Below are 21,964 nucleotides of genomic sequence, written 5' to 3'. Positions count from 1 at the left end.
GAAGTTTATACTATTGGCCAAATATGTATCGCGATGTAACCGATTACCTTCAACAGGTAACAGGCAACAGCTCTATCCAAGACCTGTATATGCTCCACTAGATTTAATTTCTTTAGATTTGGTGGGTCCTCTTCCGATAGCATATTACAGATATCGATATATTTTAACCATAGTAGATGTTTTTAAAAAATTTGTTTGGTTGATACCATTGAAGAAGGCTGATACGAGATCTATTACGGTTGCTTTGGAGTTGGAAGTGATATTGCGCTATGGAACGCCATCCAACGTTCTTTGTGATAACGCGACTGTTTTCCGTAGCGTGGCTTTCGTAGATTTTTTAAGGTCTTACGACATTCCCGGTCCATGCTACACACCCTATTACTCGCCTCAGGCCAACGTCGCAGAACGCTACAATCAAACCGTAATCACGACTCTTAGTATTTTGGTTGGTAATGATAATCGCACTTGGGCTAGGAATTTGCCAAAAGTAGCTTTATATTTAAATTCATGCGTAAGTCTCGCGACTTCGTATACCCCTAATTTTTTAATGTATGGACGTGAGGTGGAGACTACACGACAGCGTGCCCAAACTCAGACTCCAGGCCCAGAGTTGGCCCGTAGTCGGAGTGATCGCGCCTTGAGTCTTGTAGCACTTCAAGACATTTATGCGAAAGTTGCTGATTCCCTGTTTCTTGCTTTTCAACGGAACGCTAATACTTATAATGAGAAAAGAAAGGCTGTTATGTTTCAGCCAGGTGAAATGGTATGGCGGAAAAATTTTCAGCGTTGTTCTGTCGGGGAAGGAACTGGCGGGAAGTTCGCTCCGCGGTTTGTTTCGTGCCGCATAGTCAGGCGTATTTCGCCACAAGTTTATGAACTGGCTGACGTGAGTTCACCTCACGTTGGTTTCTATCATGTTAAGGACATCTTAAAGTAAGTTGTCATAATTTAGGTTTTTTTTTTTTGTTGCTAACATAATTCATTTCGTGTGTGTCATAAGCTACCATTGGTTTTGTTTACGCATTGTTGCATCTACGCAATATTCATTTGTTATTAGTGTTTAAAGTTTTTTTAATTGGTTAAGAAGAAGGGACACGTTGGTTAAGGATTAGATTAGGGTTTATGTATAATGTTCAAAAAACCTTTGTTTGTGGGTTCATTCCCTATATTTGTAACATGGCTATGAAGTAATACTAGGAACTCTAGTCTATTAAGTAGTTAAGTCGGGGGTGTTGGGGATATTTGTGTTGAGACACCTATCATAACAACAACTTTTTTTGTGTATGTTAGAGGATGTCTGCAGCATTACGCTTTGGAAGAAACCTTTTTTGTAGGTTGATTCCCGAGAGTTTGGTTTGACAACTGCCAAAATAATAAGAAAAGAGGAAGAATGTGTCATCGTGAGATCATATTTGATGACATCTTTCAAAGCGGAATAAAATTAATTTTGCTCATCGGTGCCTTTGTTATTGTTGATAACGATTGTCGCGTTATAAATTGGGAAAACCGCTCTTTGTCGCGGTTTTTCTTTCCGGGGAAGCATATTTTTACTATTGCGTTTAAGGACGCGGACTAAGGCGCCTACCACGAAACCCGGCTTAGTTCGTCCGGGATAGTTACCTACAGCACCGACGTCAGCCTGAACGTTGGGGGTGCCTATTGTGCTAACGCGGTGCATCATAGGCCTAAGCCTATTTTTTTCTACGCAGCTGTCTCTCTCAAGGGAAGTGTCCAATTATTTTTTTTTTGATTAATACAACCAGATGAACTATTTTTAGCAAACACTCATTCAACGGTTTTTTTCTGTGTATTTTATACATTAAATTCTGTAATATTTTTATGCTATGTAGACTTTACTCCTGGCCGTTCCTTACTGGTACCAATAGGGAACAAGAAAGATTTAGCCAGTATTTTTTTCATTTCATAAGTTTTATTTCTGTGGCACGTTTCTTCTTAAAGTTAACTGGATGTATTTCTGATTTCGGTGGCAGATACTTTTTATTTATTACTTGTGTTTGATTTCCGTGGCACGTGTTAGATGGATAACATTTATAGGATTTGTATAGTTTAGTGTGAATTAAATGTTTATCTGTAGATTCCTGCGGTGATCCCAATTTTTTTTAATGTTCTTTTTTTTATGTCTAAATTTAAAATAAACGTTTATTTCTCGTAGCGAGTAAACCATTCTTTCTCTTATTTCTTGCTACAGTAGGTAGTGTACTATGGGTACGTAGCATTTCCGTGGCGTAAGCCCGTCGGATAAGCCCCTGCCCTGTCGCTGGCGCGTCAAACGCCTGAAAGTAGAAATCCGCACGATCTCACAGTGCCTACTAAGTTTACTCCGGTTCGGTATATATGCAATATTTCACATTTTGTTAAAAAGTTTATAATGAGCGCCTATAGCTCACTAAACTGTATTAATTTATTGTTATTACTATCTAGGATGAAAATGTATACTAGATTAAGTAATTACATTGTAATAAATTATGTTAAATAAAGAACTCATTATTTTTTTTTTATATCAAACGGGGATTAAAGTCAACATTAAAATGGATTATTAATTTTATTTAATGTATTATATGGATAAATTAACTTAAATTATTGCATTTAAGTCACGACATTCTAAATTGGTCATTATTATTATTACGTTGCAATATTAAATTAATATTTTAAAATCTGACATTTTATTTTATTTCATTTTTATTTCGTGATGTTATGATTTGACAATGCTTTAAATTAATTACTTGATTATTTTTGTATTAATTTTAATTTTTTAACAATTTTTAATTATGTTATGTAATTAGTAATGTATGGGTCTTGTTATCCGAAATAAATGATTTTTATTTTATTTCATTATTGCATCTTTTTTGGAGGTACGTAGGGCACAGGCTCACTCGTACATAAGTTTCAGCATTGGTATATCTTATACCTTTAAATGAGCAATTCTTGTATATATATTGACGACCGGTTTGGCCTAGTGGGTAGTGACCCTGCCTACGAAGCTGATGGTCCCGGGTTCAAATCCTGGTAAGGGCATGTATTTGTGTGATGAGCATGGATATTTGTTCCTGAGTCATGGGTGTTTTCTATGTATTTAAGTATTTATAAATATTTATATATTATATATATCGTTGTCTAAGTACCTCAACACAAGCCTTATTGAGCTTACTGTGGGACTTAGTCAATTTGTGTAATAATGTCCTATAATATTTATTATTATTTATTTATTTTATATATATATATATATATATATATATATATATATATATATATATATATATATTTCTGTGATCTCGGAAACGGCTCTAACGATTTCGCTGAAATGTGGTATATGGGGGTTTTTGGGGGTATACAATCTATCTAGATTAGTCTTATGTTTGGGAAAACGCGTGTTTTTGAGTTTTCATGCGTTTTTCTTTCGGCGCAGAATATGGTCGCTAATTTGGTATTGCCGGCCACTGTCCGTCTGGTCCAGCGGGTTAAGACGCGGACTGCTAACGAGTGTTACGGGTTCGAATCTCGCCCGGTGACTAACTTTTGTTTTTTTTTTATATGTTCAAGTTTAAATATCATTTTTTAATTTTTATTGTTTTAGACAAGTTTAATTTAGTAAAATAATGACCTATGTAATAAGAGAAATTGACAATAGATGGCGTTACTCTGTGACAAGTGCTGTAAGGTTAAAATCGATTGTAAAAAATAATTGTCAGTTCACATTTTAATTTTTAAGTTTATGTAGATTATCACCTATTACAATAAATAGTTATAACCGAGCAAAGCTCGGTCGCCCAGGTACTTGGAAATTATGTGGATAAAATTTTATCTGAAATAAAGAATTAATAACAATAATATTATAGTTTGGAGACCTATTGTGAATATTGAGCCGTTATAAGTTTATCCGATTTTCTTTTTCCATTTGCTAAGCTAGTTGAAGGGGTTCATTCATGGCCTCAGAACCTTCGACTCGAGTTAGCGCCCATTTTCTTGTTTTGTGTGAGCTACTTTGCATCTCACGGGTTGCATTTTTTTTCCACTTCGTCTCTCAATAAGTAGATAGAGAAACTGGCCTGCTGGTGTATCATGCTACTCACCAGCATCCTTTGAAGTTGTGCGACGGACTGGTTGGCTACAGGCGTGCCGTTGATCTCCCTGATCTCGTCGCCGACGTGCAGCGTGGCTTGTCGGTGGATCATGCCCCCGTGCATGATCCGAGCCACAATGCATCTTCCGTCGTCAGCTAGTTTCAGGGTTATGCCCTGCAGACAATTATATACGCTTATCAAACAAAGTGTATTACCACTTACAACAAAATGTACTGTTTCACAAAGTAATCACTGTCAAAGGAAGCAGAAATAATTTGAAATATTTTTATTACAAATATTTTTATAAAAAGAAATGCGAATGCACTGCTTTTTAATGAAATTCATCCCGAGTCTCTGCGTAGCTTTAGTAAGGAATATTTTGCCACAAGACATGAACAATAGCGACTATTGTCCGTGCGAAAAGAGAAGAGTGTGGAATGTATGGGGCCCAATACATTACACGACTCTTCTCTTTCCGAACAGACTTTACGAGTACTATAATAGTTACAAGGGGATGAAAGGCACTCATTCCTGTCAAGGTATATAGTTTAGTCCCAGACTGAAATAGTGCCTTTCGACCGAGTTAAACATTCTACTTACTTTTTATTTCGAATACGAGGAAAGTAAAATACACGTGTATTTAGAAAAAACATACCTTAGTATAATCTTTCATACTACTCGTATTTCTTGACGGTACTTTCGATTAGGTAACAATTTAGGTAAATGTATCGTTATTTTTGGGATGGGGAGTTAAATATCAGAATGGAATTTGTACACCAAATTTTAATAGATTTTCATTAAAAAAAAATTAAATAAAAAACCGCCGGTACTTGGAAAGCAACACGACCTAGAGCAGAAAGGTATCACTTCCTGCACACTTCATAATGAACAATGACCCACATTCAGAGAAATGAAAAAAAAAATATATATTAAGAGATATATTTCTTAACAGGAATACAAATGAATTAATGACTGACCCATGATACATCTCCTTGGTCTTTATGGCAAGTCAACTATAACGTTGTTAGAAAACCAGTCACGATTGCTACAAAAGACGTTGTCATCATTACCCGCATCAAAATCTCTGTTTCAGCTGTTCTAGAAAATAAAATGGACCTTTGATGTACCTACCTAACTATAAACGTAATGACGCAAAACCATGCATTAGCAAAGGTCGTCAACTACCTAATCATCGTACCGTGAATGTTACATTTTATTAGAATTCGATATAAAGTGTAACCTATCAATAGCATATAGCTACTTTTTTTTAATGAAGTATTCCTATTACTAATATGTTTTAATATTATAAATGTGAAAGTTACTCTGTCTGTCTGTTACCTCTTCACGCTTAAACCACTGAACCAGTTTAGATGCAAATTTGGTATAGAGATAGTTTCAGTCCCAGAAAAGGACATCGAACAGTTTTTATCCCGAAAATCATCTCTTTACGGGGTGAAATGTATTTATTTTTTACCACCACCGCCACTTAGAAACAGGTGGTAACAGCGACGATCCGGGTTCGATCCCCGGACGTGGATGCAGATAATACTTTGTGTTTTTTTGCACTTGAATTTCATATTTTTGATTGAATAATTTGACGACCAGTTTGGCCTAGTGGGTAGTGACCCTGCCTACGAAGCTGATGGTCCCGGGTTCAAATCCTGGTAAGGGCATTTATTCGTGTGATGAGCATGAATATTAAATTTGTTCCTGAGTCATGGGTGTTTTCTATGTATTTAAGTATTTATATATTATATATATCGTTGTCTAAGCACCCTCAACACAAGCCTTATTGAGCTTTCTGTGGGACTTAGTCAATTTGTGTAATAATTTCCTATAATATTTATTTAATAAGCGAGTGTGAGGCTAGAACTAAGCGTATCAGTTTCAGCTCGTACATGTTTCTTATGTTTAGTTATTCTCCCAGCCCGTAGGTCACATCGCATTACTGAAATGATTTGTGAAATTTTGTGAGGAGTGGCGATAATTATTATTTTGACGATTAAGTTTTTTTTTACTTGTTTATAAATAATATAATACATTTATCAATAATAATTGTATACTTCGTTCGACGACACTTTTTAAAATTAATCATTACCACTTTCATAGATACCTACGGAAGACACCAACTTTGAGAAAAATTTAACAAAATATCTATGCAAAATAACACTATTTTAATTAAAATGGAAAAATTATTTCATTTTTGTCACTTAGGTATGTCATATACATACTTTTTTATTTAAGGTCCTTTCTTGTGAATTGCATCAATACAATATGCAGTATTATTTAATTTCTGAGTGAATGACATTTATAGGTAGTAATGCTGATGGACGCAAAACTAGGAGGGCTTTAGAAAAAACAAAACACATTTTAACTATCAGAGGCAATGACAGAACAAGTGCTGGTGGCCTAGCGGTAAGAGCGTGCGACTTGCAATTCGGAGGTTGCGGGTTCAAACCCCGGGTCGTACCAATGAGTTTTTCGGGACTTATGTACGAAATATCATTTGATATTTACCAGTCGCTTTTCGGTGAAGGAAAACATCGTGAGGAAACCGGACTAATCCCAACAAGGCCTAGTTTACCCCCTGGGTTGGAAGGTTAGATGGCAGTCGCTTTCGTAAAAACTAGTGCCTACGCCAAATCTTTGGATTATTTGCAAAGCGGACCCCAGGCTCCCATGAGCCGTGGCAAAATGCCGGAACAACGCGAGGAAGAAGGAGAATGTGTGAATCCGTACTGGGTTGGAAGGTCAGATGGCAGTCGCTTTCGTAAAAACTACGCCACTTCTAGGGATTAGTTGCCAAACGGACCCCAGGCTCCAATGAGTCGTGGGAAAATGCCGGGATAACGCGAGGTAGAAAAAGAAAAGACCATGAGAGATTCCTGAAAAGTAGAATGACTATTTTTAGGGTTTCCTAGTCAACTAGGAACCCCCTACTCGTATAGCTTCGCCATGTCCGGCTGTCTGTCTGTTCAAGGCTTTGCTCCGTGATCGTTAGTGCTGAAAAGCTGCAATTTGACATGCTCCACCTTATAAAACAAACGAAATAGAGGATAAACAAGTTTTGTATGAAAATCTTAAATTCGCTGTATGTTTTTTACTATGGTGTCTGAGGCTATTAGGCATAAACTAAATAATTAGCAGGTCGTTTTAAAATGAGATGGTAACTACGTTTGTATGGAGAACTGAGCTTGACCCTTAAGAAATATATCAAATGAAAACTATTATATTGAACATGATATGTTCAGTCGTTTTCGAGTTATCGCAAAAAGTCTCCCCTGCATAGTAAAACGACATATAGCCACAGTTATAATGATATGACGACATTAAATGGGTTTTAAAAAGTTATTTGGCATTATTCATGTAAAAAAAGTAAAATACAATAAGAAAAAATGCTTATTTTACTCATTCAATTGTTATTCAACATTTAATTTCTCTAAAATAGGTTCCATGCCTAATGAGTATGAGTAATGCCTTTGACTTTTGACAGTTTTAGAACGAACAAGTAAAAAAAATGTAAGATGCAATCCCGCTGATTTTCATACTTTACCTAACAACTCATTTTAAAATTACTGCATTTTCCTAAAATATGTACATATATTTTTATAAATCTTGCAGTCTAAATGTTTTTACTATGGGTTTGGGTGGGTAAAGTAGAGTATTTAATTCGGGTGAAAGGCACCAAGCCTCGTTTCATTCCTTGGTTAATAGTCTATTATACCAATAGCTCCAGTTTAGTGTGACGGAAAGGTAACTACGGAACCCTACACTGAGCATAGTCCGACATGCTAATAGTCTGTTATTTTATCAGTTTAAAAATATATACTCGTGCCTAATAATTTGACTTTAGGGTTTACCTTCAGCCTTCTTAAATTGGCTCCTAAAAAATGAAAGTTTATCAAATTTTCGGATTTTATCAGTAACTTCATGTATGCGATATTGCTCAAGCGTATAAAGGCTAAATCAAAGCCATCCTCGTCTAGGGCAGGCGTTCCCGAGTCCACGCGTTCTTTATTATGTTTATATTTTGGAATATATGGCGCGTGTCATTCGTTCCGCCCGTGTTCTATCATCGTATTTATGAAAAAAGACTACCTATTTTCATAGCTGTTTACCTTTTATGATCTGAGGCTGTTTAGGAGTAGACACCCATACTCAGTATATATATTTGTCTACTTATATTTTATGAATTTATCTTGATCTTAATATTGCTTGCGCACTTATAGTAATGTCCAATCAGTAGACTTAAATAAAATCAACGCTACGTGCGCTACGCCGTAGCTCCGAAGTTCCGAATTACGTGTTGTGCACAAACTAACGCTTACGCCGTTAGGAGAATCAGGCAATTGACCAATGTTGAGACAGCTCGCCTTGTCTATTATAGTTATTTTCATAGTGTAATGTCATATGACTCATATGGTATTCTAGTTTGGGGCAAAGCAGCTGACATATAGACTATATTTGTCTTACAAAAGAGAGCCATTTGTTCTATATATAACTTAAGAGCTCGTGAATCATTAAGAGAATTTTTCAAAGAAATTAATATTTTAACTGTAGCTTCCCAATACATATATGATAGTATTATTTATGTTCTTAAGAATCTAGACTCATTCACTAAGAATTCTGATGTCCATAACTATAACACTAGAAATAAAAATAAGCGTTCTATCAGGAAGTTTCGTGTCCGCAAAGTACAAAAGTCATTCGTTCGGCAATGCAATCATTTTTATAACAAGTTACCTGACGATGCTTTAAGATTACCCTTGTCAGCTCTTCAGAATTACTTTAAAAAGCCATTGATGTTGAAGGCTTATTATAGAGTCGAGGACTACTTGACAGACAAACATGCATGGTCCAAACCAAAAACTGTAAAAACAAGTAGCAATTAAAATCATTGTATTGTGTGTAGAGTTGTAAATGACACAGCTCAGGTGACATAGCAATCAGTCAGATTTATATAATGTAAATTCTCATTTCTTTATTAATTTTATTTTTCTTATTATTTTGTAAGAATTCGATATGTTTTCTGAAATATATTTTTTAATCAAATTTCTATAAAGAAAAGTAGCTACTGTATGTAATTGGTTTCTATACTAATCTAAATTGTGTTTTTTCTTATTTAATGCATGTTAATTATAAGATGAGATGTTTTGAAAATATGTGTCCCGCCGAGTTTCTTGCCGGTCCATATCGGGATACCCTCCTCCAATTGAGGGGGGATTTAAATCTTCTCAGGTCAGAGGTGTAGGGTTAGAGCCGGTGTAGCTTTATTTGACGTACATAAGCGCATTGTAATATGCCTACTTTAATAATAAAATACCGCCGATTCGAACATACAAGCAGCTGCATAAATAGTTGACCCCTGCTAACAAATTCCTAGCAGGGGGTGAGTTATATCTACAGTTGACTGACATTAAATTTTTCGCTTGTATTTGTGCGTATTATAGAGACTACGATAGAATAAGCCTCATAATGTAATGTCACTTTTTTTGAACAAAAGAAAGTTACTCAGGCAAAAGCAAAGTTTACAATCGGTCGTACAATAAAAAAATACATAGGTAAAGTGTTACCATAGGCTCGTCAGTGTTCTTCTGGAACTGCACGAGGCGCACCCTGGTCACGTTCTCGAACTCGGGCTCGGTGTCGTCGTCGTCCTCGGGGGGCGGCGCCGTGCTGCGCCCGTTGACCGGTGGCGGCGAGGCGCGCAGCGACTCCTCGCCGTACACCTCGCGCGCCACCACATCGTGTGCCTGCAGTAGGGCCTGCAACAATACATTATACTTGTTACACCAATTGTTCTTAATATTACGCACAAAATGTCATTTTAGATATACCAGTGATATCAGTTATAAAAGTTTAAATAAGCAGACACGCATTCATGTAACTGAATGTTTGGGTATGTCAGCGTCGCCTTTAATATGGTGGATTAATATTTTTTTTTGGAATGGATAACAATTGCAATCTACCCTGAATGCCAAACAGTTCAAATACTAAACCTACATTAATCAAGAGAAACATGTACGCACTAATAAAAAAACTTATTCAATTTGGAAAACAATCCGCTTTAAAAGCAACAAAATTAAAGCCATTACGAAGTCGTTAGAGCTAACAGCATATAAAACCACCAAACTTCGGACACACTCGTATCTGTAAAACAAACAGGTTTCCCTGAAATTTCGTTTTTTAAATTTGATTCGGGTTTGTTTAAAGTTACGATAAGAATCGATAAGCACTTCGCCAGCCGGTCAAGTTAATATAAGCAGAATATATAAAAAGTATGAATTATTATGGGAACTGTTATCTCCTTGCTGATGCCAGCGTCTAGTAAAATGTGTACGGACAACTATGGTAGAGCCGTTAACCACGTATTGTATGATGATTTTTATCGATGAAAAACCCCCTATACCTATTTTTTCTAAACCATTTTTAAATTGCTTTAAAGTTTTATGCTGGCAAACATGGGTGCACTTGGTAAATTAATCATTATCTACTGTGCGACTAGAGTTTACAATCCGGATCCGATATGTATTAAATTATCCGGATATGAATCCGGATCCGCGGATCTTCCCATACATTTCAGATCCGTCGTGCAAACCCTATGTGCGATTGATATTTGGACGTCCGTGTTGTGTGGGCAACAAAAATTTAAAGGGGTGCAATTTAAAAATGGTTAAAAAAATTGGTGTACGGGGTGATTTGTCGATAAAATTCATCGTACCTACCAGGGACCAGGGACCCGTCCACCCCTTCCCAGAAAAAAGCCTTTAAATGGCTTAGTCGTTTATTGAACAACCCCAACGATTGGCTTTACCTTTGAATTACTTACCCCTTCATTTGACTTAACTATAGGAAGGGTATCTCCTTCCTAATTCAAAAAAATATGAGACCTGTGCTGTCAACGCGCTGTTAATCTATAAATTATGTTTGGCGTGATAAAACCTCTTTGAACTAACATTTGAAACCTAATAGTTGGTTAAAAAAAAAATAATTACTCGACCAAATTAAGAAGGCTCCGTTTCCATGCATATTATTAGCAATCAGTTAGCTTCATAACTCAGTCGGATAATTTTGACCCGGGTATGTCCTTAAACTACGTCCAAAAGAGAGGTATGGGCAATGTGAATGTCATCTCGCCTTGTGTGGTAGGGCACAGCACAGCAGATGTCATTCCAGATTTCACCTTAGAGAAAACCGCAGCCAAATAACACTTGACCCTACTCATAGTGTTGTGTTCCTGCCGGTGAGTAAGGTTGCCAGAGCTCAACGAGGGGGGTGGGGTTAGGGTCGGCAACGCGCATGTAACTCCTCTGGAGTTGCAGGTGTACATAGGCTACGGAGACTGCTTACCATCAGGCAGGCCGTATGCTTGTTTGCCACCGACGTAGTATAAAAAAATAAAATAATGAAAAACCACGAGTGTTATAATACATATATTGAAAAAGCACGCGTGTTTAATATTGGTGGAATAAAAACGTCGTTTTGAGCAAGTGTGTTGAAAACATAAATAAGCAATTATTTATTCTATTTTTACGAAGGGAAAGTTGAAAATGGCATAAGCGTTATAATTTATAATCGATACCCCTTCAAGAGGTAAGCGCTTAGGAACGGGTGTCAGCTTAACCGTTAACCGTAACGTTATGAAGCGCTTAAAAAGCCAAATGAAAGAGTTTTAGTTAGCAACTGCTTGGGCAAGCAAAGCCTTACGAAATTCCCCTTCCAAAATCCTCGAAGGGGATACCCCGGTCTCTGGTACCTAGTAAATATGTACGTAGTTAACGGCTTCACCATAACTGTCCAAACACTTTATATAAGTCGATAGAGAGTGTTTTATTCATACTAGGTACACTGGTACATGGTTACAACACAACAACTAAATTCTCGGTTCTGCTGTTTGTGGCAATGTTTTCCAATACAGCGTATAGCTTTTGGGCCTTTGGGTAAATACTCGTAAGCTCTACCATGGTAAATTAAAAGTTGCCTAACAGGAGCATTGCCTAAAAGGGGACAGTTTTTTTTGTAATCAATATGTGACTGAGTTAAAGACGTATAGTCGACGTTTAAGATACGTTTAGATATGACTAGGGTGCACAAGTGTAAACACATCTTTTTCGGCGACTCTACAAAGACCGGACCAAAACTGTTGGGTGAAAAACAAAACCATATTCCTAAGCCTCCCCTGTCAGTACTCAGTAGGATGTAACTCAAGAACGGCAATATTTGTTTTCCTGTAATTACTCAATCCTTTGTAAGGCTATACTTTCTCTATTAACTAAATGTAGTCATAACAAGTTACGAACCGACGTAAAGTTCGTAAATTTAAAGAAAAAAGTTTAAAGCATTAAGCTTCTTCTTCATCTTCCCGTATTATAATAAATATTTTAGGATCTGAATTAAACTATTCAAAATATAAAGATTTTATTATATGCGCCATTACTTCCTTTCACCAAAAAAGGATAAAAGGGTACGGGCTTACGAAGTAGGTCTCCGAATATAAATGCACTTATCTACTCTTAAAACTAGACAAAATATAACACTTCAAAATATTAATTTGTCTAAACTGCGATTTTAAAAATAAATTTAGATAATTTGCTTTTTAATAGGTCTTTAAACAACACAATTAAATTAAATTTTGTCCGAGTCAAACGTTGGGACTTAGCCCTGAGATAACATAGTGCCAAATATTCCGGAATCTCGACAAGCTAAGCTAGTAAGGATTTAAGTGTTAGTCGCACTGAGCGTATATGGCTGTAAGCAGACCACATCACAGACATCTAATAAGGTTTACCTCAAATGTGGCTCCCTGGCTGACTTTAACATAATAAAGACAATCTTGTCTAGATTGCCTTTATTATGTTGAATTTATTTTATTCAGCATCGTCCTGTAGGTAACTGAATTATGAAGCTTGTATAAGAGATTAACAAGAGGGCAATTGTTGGTTTAGTTTATAAAACAAAGTCCCCCGCGGCGTCTGTCTGTCTGTCTGTATGTTTGCGATAAACTAAAAAACTACTGAACGAATTTTCATGCGGTTTTCATCTATCAGTGCAGTGAAAGTTTTATGTGTGCGAAGGCGGGGCGAGTCGCTAGTTAATCATAAACTAACTTACCTAAATTAACCCTTTTCCAGGCCGCACCAATTTACAAGGTTTTCCCAAAAAAAACAAATATATTCCAATAAATCCAGCTTTGATGATTCATTTGAAGACAAGTTACATTTTCCGAAAGTGCAATCTAATTTGAACCTTAAATCGGATGGCTAATTCTACTGGCGCGTATGTGGTCGATAAATCGTACTATGCCTGTAAAAGGGTTAATATTGTGGCAATATTTCATAGATTACACTCTAACCATTTTACATATTGAATAAGTAACTTTTAGTAATTGAAACTTTAACTTTTGTATTGGAAATGCACTGTCTATAAAAAAAACAAAATTAATTATTTTCAGATTCCTCAGATCCATAGATTTTTAGTTACAAGACACTTATAAAACTACATTAGTAAACTACCTTATAGTAACAGGTTCCATAAAAATACCTATTTCTTAGGTTGCATGACATGAAGGTCGGTATATCGGCGGAGAATATCCGAATCCCACCTCTCTGCTATCATTCTCAGGATGCTATTTGCGCTCCGCGTCATCCGCCTCACCACAGATGCCATCTTCTTCCTTACTATGGCATACAAGTCCTCTACACCGGCATCGACAAACATACCAGAGGCGCCGAGGAATCGAGGAAGCCCAAACAGCATAAATAAGGACTAAAAAGGCATACCTGTAAGCACTACCCATAGATAATCTGATTTGAAAATATCAGTCAGAATACCTCATTTAATAAACGCTAATCCTAAATATATGCTTTCATGCTTAAACATTGCTCGAGAAATCTCAGCGCGAGTGAAATTAATTATATTTTGGCTAATGCTTCTCGCCAAATGTATTCATATGATAATGAGAGAGTTGCATTCTAAAAGCATCGGATTATATAGACGAAACAAGTTAATCCTCGGCTTTGTTGAAACATGTATAGACGAGTGTGTCTATTTGGTGTACGTTTCGTATCTTTCATTTATACTTCGTTGTTACATTACTTGGGTATGTTATTACCACTTATTGGTTTCCTAAACTTTTTCTGACAAAGTTTCTGACTAATTTTAGAATCTACCTGAAAAGTATACGGCCTGTATTTCCTTAGACACTTTTTATGGAGATTTTGGGTCCATCGAGATTAATGTTTTCATAGGCATAGATATTCATAGGGGATTTTTTATTTGTACGAGCGGATACCGGTTGTTCAAATCTACTGATTTGCAACTTATTTTTTAGTCTCTAACAGTGATTACACAACGTCAAAGTTATCTTGAGAAGTCGCTGTTCATCTTCTCGATGATTATGCGAAAGCCATTAAACTTGTAATTATAAAAATAACGGAATAGCCAAGCAAAAATATAGCCAGCAACCCTAGAATAGAAAATAGCAACCCAATAAAATGGCAAAAAATAGACAAGGAGTTTTAAAAAAAAATGTGTTTTTAGCACTTGATCTCTAGATAAACCCTTCAGTGTTACCTATTGTATGTACCTATACACCACAAAGATTCTAATGGTGTGGAACTATGTACTCGAATGGAAGTGTAATAAACAAGTTCCTCGCGTAAGTATTAGTCAGTTGTTTTTTAGTAGTGAGGCTTTACTTACATGATTAATCGTTTTAATTTTTTTGGAACCACGGTGTAAATTTGGAGGAGAAGAGGGAGAGCTATTATTTCCGAAAATATTGATTTAATACGAAAATGGTTGTTGAAGACTCCTTTTTGTTTTGAAAGACCTATCCATCAAGTCGACAACAACACTCACCACTGTAAGGTTAAACAAAAAAAAATATTGCATCCCCTCTTTACGTACACGGGAGGTACCCTAAACAATGTTGTGTTCTAATTTATTTTACCGTTTTGTCGGCGTGGTTGATTTTTACAATACCCATGCGTAATTGCATCTTTCTAGCAGTAACGGCCAGTAAGCTAAGCGGCGGATGGACAGACAGACAGACGGTCATGACGAGACTAAATATAAGGGTTCTCAGTTGACTAAGGAACCCTAAAAACTACATAAGATTCACACAATGAGAAAGTACATTTAATGGTAATCGTTAAGAATAGCTTTGTCGCTCAAAAAAGAAATTCCAATAACGCGGTACGGCGGTTGACATCAGATCGAACCGATGACCGGATATTTTTCATTTTAAATCCTCTATGTAGGAACATGCCATCGTGATTCCGGCTGTAGTCATATTGGGCCACTGGGTTATTTGATACTAGTGGGTTGGCTTAGTAAAGATATTACAGTCTTATACTAGGCTTTCGTTCTGTAAACGAAAATGGAGCATTTCACTAATGTTGCCATACAATATAATACATTGGAATGGCAATTATTGGTTTGTTGATGTTTAAAAGATTGGCTCTAAATTTAGCTATCTATGACTCAAAATCGACATTGAAGCGTTAAGTAAACAACACTCAGAACAAAATGCTCAAAACCTGTTTTGAAATATAGTTTTAAATGAGTTTTAACACTTTTAACCTCAATAGCACGAACTCGGGTGCTTCAATGTTAAAAAACAGAGAGTGAAATTTAATTTCGCTGCGAGCTTGATAATGTTCTTGTGACCAACATTGACCTTGAGATTATAATGGCATTTCAAAGTGTGAAGTCAAATTAATACAAAGTGGACACACTTGAATTAATTCTACTTTGGTTTTGGTTTGTACTCTTGACTTTGTCCGGACTCCGACTTGAGACTGGCTCAGTGACAGCGACGGTATTTCTATTAAGGGGGGCATTTCTTTAATATTATTTTTCATTTATCCTTTATGTTTTCACTAATGAGGGATAAAGTTGTATGTGGCAGGGCCACACGAGACAAAAAATAATCATCTCGTATCTTTGCTCTCTTTTTGTACCAATAACAATTTGAAATTTGGCTCTTATGATGGTATTATTTTGCCTACCACGATAATATTGTCCAGTACAGTGCAGCCATAGAATGGTAATGTTAAAAAAAGAATGTATCTGTTAAAAAATGTCAGTTAAATTACAGAAAATTTAACTGCAAAGTGAAATAAAAACGGGACATAATTGGCATTGGCAAGACGCCATAATGTTTAAAAGGTTCACAGACCGTGATACATTGGCCTTTGTAAACGTGTAAGCAGAAGTGACGTCGCGAGTCGATGCCAAAACAGACAAGTACCTGTGTGTGTGCAAGTTTGAGTAGGTAAGTATTATTACATTACGCAAAAATTGTTTCAGATGGCACACAGGTACTTTAAAACTTCTCACTAAAATACTTGTCATGTGGGGTGGAAGAGACTAAGAAGGAGAAGGAGATTAAAATTAACGAGTTCTACACAGTCAGTCAAGAGCAGTAACTAGTTAACAATAAACAAAATACTTCTTAACTCGTACTACGTTAACCATAACCACTGCATAATTCAACTTAACACTATATAATAAATCGTCCCGGCTTGACAGTATATATTTTAGCCCCTTTTTGTTTTTATCTTCATTATACAAAGTACTTAACAAGTAAACGAATGCGCGAAAAGATAAGTTTAAAGCCCATTTAGATAATGCAGTGACTAAAGCGCGCAAGTCTCAGTTTGATTATAATAGGCTAAGGTTTCCATTGTCGCTATCGAATTAGGTTTTAATATCAATTAAACTGTTTCGGCAACGACTCGCGACGTAACTTTTGCTTACACGATTACAAAAGTTAATATATCACGGTCTAGGAACCATAAAACATTATGGCGTCTTGCTAATGCCAACACTTGCACTTTGCAGTTTAATTGCCTGTAATTTAACTGACATTTTTAACAAATGCATTCTTTGTCATTTCGATTCTATGACTGCACTGTACTGCACAATATTATCGAAGTAAGCAAAATAATACCACCATAAGAACCAAGTCATTTCAAATTGTTATTGGTAGAAAAAAAAGTTTAAAGTTCAAAGTGTTTTTATTCGTGAGTATAGGTATTTCAAACTGATTAGGTACAGTACAGTGATGGTAAATAAACATGTGTATCACTATTATACCCTGCCTGATGGCGTACAAAAACTTGAATGATTTCCTTAGATACTAACATTACTAACATGCGAAATCTACATAAATACCTAGTTATTATTAATATTAAAAGTCATGTCAAATCATAAGCATTAAAATTATACAGCAAAAATTCAGAAATAGTGTAAAAACAATTATCAATTAAAAATGTCATAAGTTATACTTAGAAAGCGAACAAAGTTAGTTTTTTGCTACGAGGGACTCTAAAACATTTTTTTTAAATCTACACAAGCCTACATTCTTTCATTCTAATCACTGTTACTAGTGTTTAATGTCATTTCTTAACGGTCGTACTCAGTAGTCCTTTCTCGTGATAATGACTGGCCCGTATTATAAACATTTGATTAAAGGCAAAACAAAGTACAACCTACCTACTAAAGTTATTCTTCTTCCCATTACATAATCTGTCTCGCTTATATATTGTTTTAACTTGTGCTATTATGTGGCTGAAATGTTGAAATTCAGTTAAATATAGTTTTCTCCAATATGCTTGGAAATGTTCACCTTATTGTAGCAAAAATAATACGGGAAGGTCTTCATTATGGTCAATCTCAAATTGAAAAAATTTAAACAATTACTGTTGTGTTTTAGCGGACGAGAAGTTATTACTGTTTTGTTTTTTACTTTTTAAAGACACGTATCCACTAAGAAAAACTCAAACAGCCATTATTATAGCCGCGCGCCGCGTCTATCTATACGACCCGGTCAGCATCATTTCAAGCTGTGCCATGTCTCGTTCTTACAAGACCGTCGTGTATGATCGTGCGAATACTGCTTAATAAATTCAAAGACTATATAACTTTTATATTGTTTTAAGGATCTCATTCGTGCACATACAGCTTATATTGCACAATTATATTGAATAAACGAATATTTAATGGTACTGAATGGTAGAATAAATTGTGCCTTTAACTTATTAAAAATTAATAAAGAGGGAAATTGTTTTTGATGTGAAGGTTCGAATTGAGTGCTGTTTGATGATTATTTTCTTTTATTTCCTCGCATGTTTGGAGAAAAGCACTATATATGCCTCGGCAGGAACAGCAATTCGTGGATTCGTCTTCCTTGTCGAATCCACGTCGAAACTCATCCACAAATTGCCATTTCCCGGCCTCTGCAATAATTTACTATATGGGTCCTAGACTAGAAACATAATTAGGTTTTCTTGACCTCATTCCACCTGATATGTTGGCAGGCCTCCGGCTAGAAAAGTGTCCAATATCAATAGTAGATTGTTAACCAAAGGATGAAATGATGCCTTTCACTCGAGTCACACTCTACTTTTTATGTCGAATACGTGGAAACACATGTGTTTTTTTTAAACATTTCCACCTAAGTATAATTTTTTGTAGCATTTCTTGAGGGTACTTTCAATGAGCCATTTAGGTAAAAGTATCGTCATTTATGGATTGGGGAGTTAAATATCTGAATGTAAATTATATAACAAATCCATTTAAAACCAAATTTCTATTGTAAAAATTAAAAAAAAAAGGTAGGCACTCGGAAAATAAAATTCTCTAGTGCAGAAACGTATCACACTTTTATAGAACAACAATGACCCTCTATCAGAGCATGACAAATGAAAAATGATTTATGTGGCACTTAGGAGGCAAAATACAGCAAACCAAATAGATAGCTAAATGATACATAGATAATCTACATAATAGATATACTTATATAGAATGATAATATGCTCAATGGTGGGCACATACACATGATGAAAAATATATAAGCTTTTATATTTATGAAACCGTAAGTTCTTGCTTGGAAATCATAGCATAAAATATAAGTATATTGTGTTAATAACAATGTACCTTAAAAGTGATCCTAAATGTTCGACGTTTATGTAAAATACTGTTTATTTTAAATACACCTGCTATAACCCGACCCGGCCATCCACAAAACAAAACCAAGCATGTGTGTTCCTGACAAGCTTTAAACAGCCACTCAGTATCAGTATGAACACGTCTCATAATATCCATATCAAACAGAATCTTTTGACATAGGTATATCGATTCGTGGTGTTTATTTAGCATTTATATAGCTGCATCGAAAAGAACTGAATAATTTATTGTGGTCTTTTAGTCTGTCCTTTTTTTAAATCTTCACTGATTTTTATTTTACATAACAGTAACTGTTTGTGATTGCAGTTCTTGCGTACCTTGCCTTGGCAGTTAACCCTTTACCAGGCCCCGAAGAACCAGCGTGTCTTAATACGTACTTTATATGCTGTTGCAACCGTATTGAACGCCTTGTAAAAAATGTATTTATGAAAGTCGGAGATCTTCCTTTAAACCAGAAATAAAAATGTGGGTTACGGTTATCCCATCGCCTGTCTAAGTAATGAACTGTCATACTAGATTTTGTCTTATTATATTCTTGATCAGGCCAAGGGATATATTCCACCCACATCTTATATCGGTTATAATAGTCAAGGTTTAACTCCAAATCTCCTACGAAACATTATATCAATCACTACTTACTTACGTGAGTTTTTATGACATCAAGACAATTTACCGGGCCATGGGAAAAATAGCTCCCACACAGTTAAACTCTAATAAGGCCATGGGATAATGTCAACCCACATCCTAATTCTGGTCATACACAATAATGCATGAATATTTAGCAATGTTTACGATTACATTAGCTTTCAACACTCAAAATCTACAAAATATCAAAAAATTGTTCGACCTATGTACTTCTGTTTCATAGAAATTATGGAAAGTGTTCGAATTTCTCCGTAGTTTACTGAAATTAGCGTTCAAGTGAATTTAAACGGCTGCCGAAGATATATTACGCAATTTAGAAGCGTGTTCTGAATGAAGATCATAAAATAATATTTTCAGGGATTGACAAAATATTTTGTAGGTGGTTTGGAGTTAAAACCTGACTACGGTAACCGATATAAGATGTGGGTGGAATATATCCCTTGGCCTGGTAAAGGGTTAAAGTTGTTTGAGGATTGTAGATAACTCTAATCCTAACCTCTGATCGTAATGGGTTAGGGTCACAGTTTTAATATATCCTAACATTTTTTTTTTCAAAATTCGTGTTCTTATCTTTGATGAATAAATTGAAAATATAGATTTCACTTCGTTGAATGATATGTACTATAACAATCCAAATAAACCGATATCAACATGGAAATTTGAACTGTCAGGGAAGATATGACTGTGAGCAAGACTGCCAGATTTCAATAGCTACTCGTCTTAATTGAATACTGCCCCTTGCTAGCTTTATACCCTGTAAGTGGATATTTACGAATGCAAGATGTCTCTTTGACATTTATCATTCCGTACCTAATATTATTTGTGAATAGATGTACACACACATGCTCCGATTCAATCACAAGTATGAAGCGCTTTGAGGCATGACGGAATTTAATTTCATTACATGAGTTGTATTTGCAATAGCTGGAGTTGCTTTGACGGTTCATTAAACTACGTTAGCGCATTCGATTCCGTCTAGCATAGCTGGAGATGGAGCTGATTTCGTGATTGGCGGTGACGATAACATCATTACAAAAGGCCACAATGGCTATGCTAAATTATAATAGCACTAAACACAAGGTCAAGACAATCCATTGAAAACCAGGACAGTAAGCAATTAAAATTGATACCTACGGTTTTATTCAATCAACTGGGTTATAACTAGGATAATCTACAATTACAAACAACTTCAAACAAGTCCACATACGAAGCGTCATCGTAGCGTAGCGTATGAGATTTCTGTCGTCTAACGAAAGAGTAGACAATAAAACAATAAAAACTCTTCTTCATCTGACGAGAGAGTAAGATCGTCTATACATCCGCCGAAGACATTTGACGCCAGCGACGCCATGATTTCATTTAATGAAATTTCACTTAAAAAACGATTAAGCTTACGCCACGTTTGGTGCCCAGAACCTTACACGTGTCGTACTCGTAACGTTTTACGATACGCTTACGCGACCCTTACGCTTATGCTCCATGTGCTGAGGGCCTAAATGGTACTATAAATGAAAATGGTTAATTGGTACTATGATATATCTTCCCTGTGATATCAGCAAAATCTTAACCACTTGCTTTCGTAATAGTTACTACATCACAAGACACGGATCACACACAACCCAAAAACCTATGTAGCCCACCGAAAGTACCTATACAGGTGTTTATTTAGTCACCTGCAATAATTTACGGGCTGAGCTTTGAGGTCATATTGAGCAACTTTTATATAGTCCTCCTCATCGTTTTCGATGACGGCGACCCCAAATAAACACATTATGGACGTTGCCTAGCATGAGCCCTAATGTGGCTGGCCAGGCCGAACTTGCTCTTAAATACTCTATTGCACGCGTGACAATAAAGTTGGCCAGCTGCGTTGAACGTGTACACGTAGGAGGGCTTAAGTCTCTCTTTCCGTAACTGGCGTTTTATGTCTAGGCTAGTGAGGCTACAAAACAGACATAAAGAAACTGGACACTTACCACCTGAGGTGTCTGCGGTCTATACTCAGGATCTAGTGGCAGGACCATGTTCCCAACTCTGAGGTCCCGCGTCGTTCCGGAATGTATGGCATGGAGGCCTTACTAATGAAGCGGCAGCTCAGATGGTGCGGGCACGTCCTTCGAATGGATGACCACCGCTTGCCTAAAGCTGTGCTCTACTCTGAGTTGGCGGTGGGTAAGCGGAAGCACGGTGGTCAGCACCTGCGCTACAAGGACGTGCTCAAACGGCATCTGAGCGCTTGCGCCATCGACCCTGAGCGTTGGGAG

The 21,964-nt window shown here is 36.3% G+C and overlaps 1 protein-coding gene across 5 annotated transcripts in view; it reads right to left on the bottom strand.

The window, feature by feature from the left end:
* Positions 1-21,964, bottom strand: part of LOC133516187 (peripheral plasma membrane protein CASK) — a 381,125-nt gene that overhangs the window by 20,238 nt on the left and 338,923 nt on the right. For all 5 annotated transcript variants that reach the window (XM_061848974.1, XM_061848975.1, XM_061848977.1 and 2 more), the window contains 2 exons: positions 9,656-9,847; positions 4,092-4,256 (listed from right to left, as the gene is read on the bottom strand). In XM_061848974.1, the coding sequence (XP_061704958.1) occupies positions 4,092-4,256; positions 9,656-9,847 (357 nt within the window). The remainder of the gene's footprint in view (positions 1-4,091; positions 4,257-9,655; positions 9,848-21,964) is intronic.

This window comes from Cydia pomonella, chromosome 3 (genome assembly GCF_033807575.1).
Source record: "Cydia pomonella isolate Wapato2018A chromosome 3, ilCydPomo1, whole genome shotgun sequence".
NCBI classification, from domain to species: domain Eukaryota; kingdom Metazoa; phylum Arthropoda; class Insecta; order Lepidoptera; family Tortricidae; genus Cydia; species Cydia pomonella.
The sequence above is the reverse complement of the archived record's forward strand: the minus strand, read 5'-3'. Positions and strand labels throughout refer to the sequence as shown.